Source organism: Micromesistius poutassou, assembly GCF_964030765.1.
Source record: "Micromesistius poutassou genome assembly, chromosome: 15".
Taxonomy (NCBI): Eukaryota; Metazoa; Chordata; class Actinopteri; order Gadiformes; family Gadidae; genus Micromesistius; species Micromesistius poutassou.
This window is the reverse complement of record NC_140285.1, coordinates 16,690,915-16,696,914: the sequence shown is the minus strand read 5'-3', so window position 1 is coordinate 16,696,914 and position 6,000 is coordinate 16,690,915. Positions and strand designations below refer to the sequence as shown.

General features: G+C 47.1%; 1 protein-coding gene across 1 annotated transcript in view; it reads left to right on the top strand.

The window, feature by feature from the left end:
• Positions 1 to 1,640, top strand: part of znf385a (zinc finger protein 385A) — a gene marked incomplete at its 5' end in the record, with an annotated part of 26,736 nt that extends 25,096 nt beyond the window's left edge. Inside the window, 3 exons of the mRNA XM_084480257.1 lie at positions 1 to 44; positions 592 to 684; positions 1,269 to 1,640. The exon at positions 1 to 44 is cut by the window's left edge and continues 141 nt beyond it. Coding sequence (XP_084336383.1) covers positions 1 to 44; positions 592 to 684; positions 1,269 to 1,529 — 398 coding nt within the window. The 3' untranslated portion in view covers positions 1,530 to 1,640. The remainder of the gene's footprint in view (positions 45 to 591; positions 685 to 1,268) is intronic.
• Positions 1,641 to 6,000: the final 4,360 nt, after the last annotated feature.

Below are 6,000 nucleotides of genomic sequence, written 5' to 3'. Positions count from 1 at the left end.
AGATCTGCAACGTGCGGGTCAACTCTGAATTGCAGCTCAAACAGGTAGGAGGGAGTAGGGAATCTCTAGGAGGAGAGAATCTCTAGGAGGGAGTAGGGAATCTCTAGGAGGAGAGAATCTCTAGGAGGGAGTAGGGAATCTCTAGGAGGAGAGAATCTCTAGGAGAAGGGAGTAGGGAATCTCTAGAGAGAGTAGGGAATCTCTGGGAGGGAGAATGGTATCTCTGGGGTTGAGTAGAACAGAATGTGCACAGTATGTGTAATGGGCATTGAAATAATATGTGCTGTGATGGCAATTAAGCATGCATGCATGCATACATTGTACAGACAGATATACAAACATAGAAACATACTATACATACATGCATACAAGCATTCATAGATGCATACATGCATACAATCATACATACATACATACAAACATAAATACAAGCATACAAGCATACATAAATCCATCGTACACACGTTCATACATACATGCACATGCAGACACATGCAAACACAAAATGACAAGACACATTCACAAAAGCTGTGCTTGTGTTTGGAGCTGCAGTGTGACACCGCCCCCTGCCTGTGGCTCTTGTCCCTGCAGCACATATCAAGTCGTAGGCACCGGGACGGTGTGGCAGGCAAGCCCAACCCTCTCCTCAGCCGACACAAGAAGCACAGGGGAGCCGACCTCACGGTAACCTCTGATTCCAACCACAAAGTCTGCCTAGGAACTGTATATTATTTTGTCTTGAGATTATCAGTGCTAATCTAGAGTGGAAGAAGCAGGTTGACACTTTGAAGTCTACGTTATTTAATCCACCAAAAAAGCTATTTTGTGTTTGGCCATCACCTCTCCTCTCCTCTGAGAACTTTGGAAAATAACACCTCAGAAAACTGTCTGGAGATAGCAGATCTTTATCTGTCTCTCAAACGTTTTAACTTTCTGGAAAAAAAATAATTGTATCCTTTTTCTTCTCAATCTTTGCCCTCATGTGTCCACCCATCTCCTTCTATTTTCTCTCTGTCTCTCTCCCTCGCTCATCCCCTCTCTCTATCCTCTGTCTCTACCTCTCTCTCGGTTTCTGTCTCTCTCCCATCTCTCTCTCATCCCCTCCCTCTCTCTCTCTCTCTCTCATCCCCTCCCTCTCTCTCTCTCTCTCTCTCTCTCTCTCTCTCTCTCTCTCTCTCTCTCTCTCTCTCTCTCTCTCTCTCTCTACGCTCTCTCTCTACCTCTCTCTTGGTCTCTGTCTCTCTGTGTCTCTCGCTTGCTGCTTCTAGTCTTCTCTGAGCTTCCCTAAGGATCTCACCAAAGCTCTGGGTGCCGGGCTCCTGCCCAACCCTTTGGCGGTTGCCGCGGCGATGGCAGCAGCAGCCTCGTCAAACTCACTGGCCCTGCGTGCGGCCGCGCCCCACCACCATCTGCACCACCACCCGCACCACCACCTCCTGCAGGGCCCGCACCTCAGCCACGCCATCCTGAGGCCTGCCCCGGGCCCCATCCGCACCGCGCACGGGCCCATCCTCTTCTCGCCATACTGACAATCCCCCCCCCCCCCCCCCCCCCCGCTCCCTGCCTTCCATCTCCACCAACAACCCTTGACCCCCACCCGCAACCACCACCACCCTCAACGCGGCACCCTGAACCGCTCCTCTTCCACATGGCCATCGGAGACGACAGCCGCTCCCAAAGCACACTGTGAAGAAACGTACACCCAAAGTCTGGTGGAGGGTGAGGTCGGCGTTAGTGGGGGTGAGGGGGAGGGAGGGTGGCTGCGATGAGTAAACTGGGTGGGACTCGGGCACCCTAAGTATCATCATGTCGGTGGAAAAGAGGAGAATGAACACTCCCCCCCTGCCCCCCCCCACTCTATTACTGAAAGCTCTCCCTCACATTTCAAGACCTCCATATGACAGATGAATAGAGACTGACTGGAGGAGAGATTAGTCATTATGCATTCATTGCAATCATATCCCCTCCCTCCCCCTCCCTCCCTCGCAGCCCTGCTCTGCGATGCGGTCGACCACAATAGGAGGAGATTAACCCCCTTGGCATACACAAATCTTTCTACAAATAAACACAACCAAAAAAGAAAGAGATCCCAACCTAATGTTAAAATCACTGATGCCTGCCGATAGGGCGATGCTGTTATCCCCACCACCCTTGCCTTGCTCTAACATCTCAATGTCTCTCCTGACGCTAGAAAATCTAGCAGCTAAGACGATAATGTTAAGTGTTATTAGGATTTAGTGCTTCCTTCGATCCTCGCAAGTTGTAAACTAACACTAGGCCGGCCCGCGGGGTGTAGCTGCGCCCAGGGTCAGCATGTTGTGTGGCACTAGGTCCAGGCTAAATGCAACGTGACACTGGCTGTCACGCAGGGCCGTAGGTAGAGAGAGAGGAGCGGGGGTGGGGCACATCCCTGTCATTTCCCGGCTAAGGTGAGATGTGGTGCTGACGAGGGTCAGATGATGGATTGGCCTCGGGCGAGACTCAGACACAGACACGCACAAACACACACAAACACACCCACATACACACAGACACACAAAAGCCCTGACAATTTGTGACTTGAAATAGACTGTACCAACAAGAGACTGCTGGAGGGCACATCTGTCAGGCCCCGTTACTATCAGATGAGATGGGGTATAGAGGAACAGAACCAGCAACATTAATACATGTTGTACTGTCTACATACTACTGTACCTTCGTGAGTGACTAGATGGCTCTGTGCTCCTGTTGTTGTCCAAACTTCAGTGTGAAGTATTGCCTCAAGTAATAGGAGCGCAGGAAGAGGATGACCCTGTGGTATGGCTACATCTCTGTCTCTCTCTCACTGAAGCTCTCGCTCTCTCTCTCCTGCTCTCTCTCGCTCTCTATCTCTCTCTCTCTTTACAACCCTCCCCCCCCCCCCCGCACATCAAGCTCTGGTAGTGTCAATCCATGTCTCCACCAACGCCCTCCCCCACCCTCCTGTGCATCCACCCCTCCCGTGGGATTTTGTACAACCCAAGGCGCCAATCATATCTGAGGCAGTTTAACACAACAGGAAGAGCCCAGAGGCTTTTTAAAACAACTAAAAGTATATTTAAAACAACGTATAGAGACCTGTATGATAGCTGCTTCTATCTGCCCTTCGTCTTGGTTTTCTTTTTTTGTGCTTCCAACAGAGAGGCAAGAGAGAGAGAGAGAGAGAGAGAGAGAGAGAGAGAGAGAGAGAGAGAGAGAGAGAGAGAGAGAGAGAGAGAGAGAGAAATACAGAGCGAGGGAGGGAGGGAGAGGGAGGTATGGGGGGAAGCTGGAGGTGTTTTGGGTGTTGGGAAGTGATGATCATGAATGGGAATGACAGGCTAGCCAGGCGGGCCAGCGAGGCTACACAGGGAGGGGAGGTTGAACCACAGCCTGGGGCTGGCTTACGATACCGTCTGTCTTATAACTGAAAGCCATGAAATACATTATCTATTTAATATCTTCTATCTTTATTTATTAATGAATTTGATCCACAATTTCACCCTTTTCTACTTTGTTGGGTTGAATTTTTCAGGAGATATTAGCAACACACACTGACATATCATGTAGAATATCACTATATTAACAAATATAGCAACTGTGCACCTCATGTGAAACTGACTAAATATTTTTCTAGGTTGAAAATGTTATCTTTAATGCACTTGACACAGAAAAAATAACGAAATAAAAAGACAGAAAGTTGATCATATATATTTATTATAGTATGGTGTGATAAGTAGAATAAAATAATAATGACTGAATGGCTGGTCGACTGACTGGACTGGGAGCAGAGAGACAGGCCACACAGCGAGCTGCATGGAGCCCATTGAAGGTCATCCTACCGGTCAGAGTGCACACTGTGTCCAACGAGAAGAGCTCTATTCTCTAAGACTCTAGTCTGAACATGTTGCTGCAACGAGGTGGGATGGGGGTGTAGAGGGTTTAGTTTTTCCAGCGGAGTGACGTGTTATAGACGACATGTTGTGACATGTTGTCTATGCTTGTCTTTCTCACTTTGTGTTTCTGTTCTTCCAAGGAGATAGTGTACACCCTCTCTGAGGCCATGAAGGGCAGGGTGGAGGAGAGAGGGGGAAAGAGAGGGATAGCGGGAGAGAGAGAGAGAGAACGATGTAAGAGGCATATAGGAACGGACCCTTCATATTAAAGGGTCCCATCATTATGGTGAAGCTCTGCTTTGGAAACAGGGTATGATACCAGGTATCATAAAGTAAAATAAGTGCTCATCTGGATTTGTATTCCCTTCTTTTAGATTAGAAGGACATTGTTGTTGTTGTTTGTTTTCTCTTTTTATTTTGGAAAAATATAGTTAAAAAAATATGACATTACAAGCTGGCGTCATTTCCACCTCCACCATTGTGCTTTCATGGGGGGAGGGAGGGAGAACTAATGCATCATTGTTTTTCTTTTTCTGTAACTCGTTTGACGGATTCAGGATCCATGGATGTCCTTCCTGTTCAGTGTGTATCGTAGGCATTCAACAGAGCGCGGGTAGGTGTTTATCAGCCTGGAGAGGCCCATCACTGAATCAGCGTTACTGATAACTGTGTGAGAGCCTGGAGTCCATGGCTGTTTAAAGTGTTGCAATCCCATCTCTGGTAGATCAATGAAGTACGGGCCTAGCAACCCCACACACATCTGTTCATGTTATATGGATATGTTCATATTAATGTCATCCCATGCTCATTGTTCACGTACGGGAAACCAATGTTAGATTCCTATTTTCCGGGGCAGGTATTTCTTGTTAGTTGTGTGTAGGCTGGTCGCCTCATCAGCCTTATTCCTTATCCCTGAGTCTCTCCCGGAACCGAGGGGGAGAGAGATGGAGAGGCTTTGGTATAAATCTGTCTTGCCAATAAATTAATTTTTTTTAATTGACAGAGTTTGTTGGCAAACTGTAGCAATACCTGACTCATCCTGGCTACTCTATTGCAATAAGAAAATAAACCAATACATGTATGTGAGTAAAATATTATAAATGTAATTTAAAAATAAAAATAAATGTGTGGTGAATTCTATTGGAATCAAGAGAAAACCATGGTGGGGGGAAATAAATGTCAATAAATCATCAACTGCAATCTCTATTGTATTATTGTCCTACTATAAAAACATCTGCTTCTATGAAAATCACGATCTATAAAAAGGACTTGTTTGAGCTTTGTACTTTGTACTCCGGGCCCAGCAGTCGACTTCCTGTCCTTCTGTCCATGAAGAGAAGAGGCTATGTGCAAGCATGAAGAGTGGTATGTGTTGTATTGTGCTGGAAGGCGTCACACAGAGGAGACTACTGTCTAGACCATCTTTAATGAATTTCAACATCCAATCCATTCCAACATCTTGGCTGCTGGCCGGTAGGATACACTCAGCACGTATACATGGAGAGTCATAATCGGGTAACTAAATGAATAAGACCTCAACAGGACTAGTAAAATGCATGTAAACACCTTTATCCAATCTACTTCGCACAAATTCGGCACATGAGCGGACAATCTAAATCAGATAAGAACACCTAGATGAGTCATTCATAGTCTGGTCTCTACCCACATGTACACAGCATCGTTTCGGAGTTTGCGTTCTGCGCATGCTCGAGATCTTTTCCGGGGGCCGTGCGCCGCGGCCGAACTGACAGGGGTATTCTCTGATATTATGAATCTTCTTTGATGAATTCTCTGATATTATGAAACGATGTGAAGCGATGTTTCCAGTAGACAGCTGCCGTATGCAGACTCCAGCCGGAGGAGGAGTCTGCATACGACCGAGAGGTCGGAACAATGGAGCGTCAGAGAAATGGACCCAAAGTGAACTGACAGCTCATCTTTCTCGAATGCCACCTGAGTTTGTTGTTGCTGGTGACGTAAAGAGGTCAGCCGGTGGCTCTATTACCACTAGTTGAAATGGTTACAGCGCCACCTATCGTACTGGGGCATGACATGCTTCGGCCAATGAATCGGTTTACTCACCGCCATGTATTACCGGACAATTGGA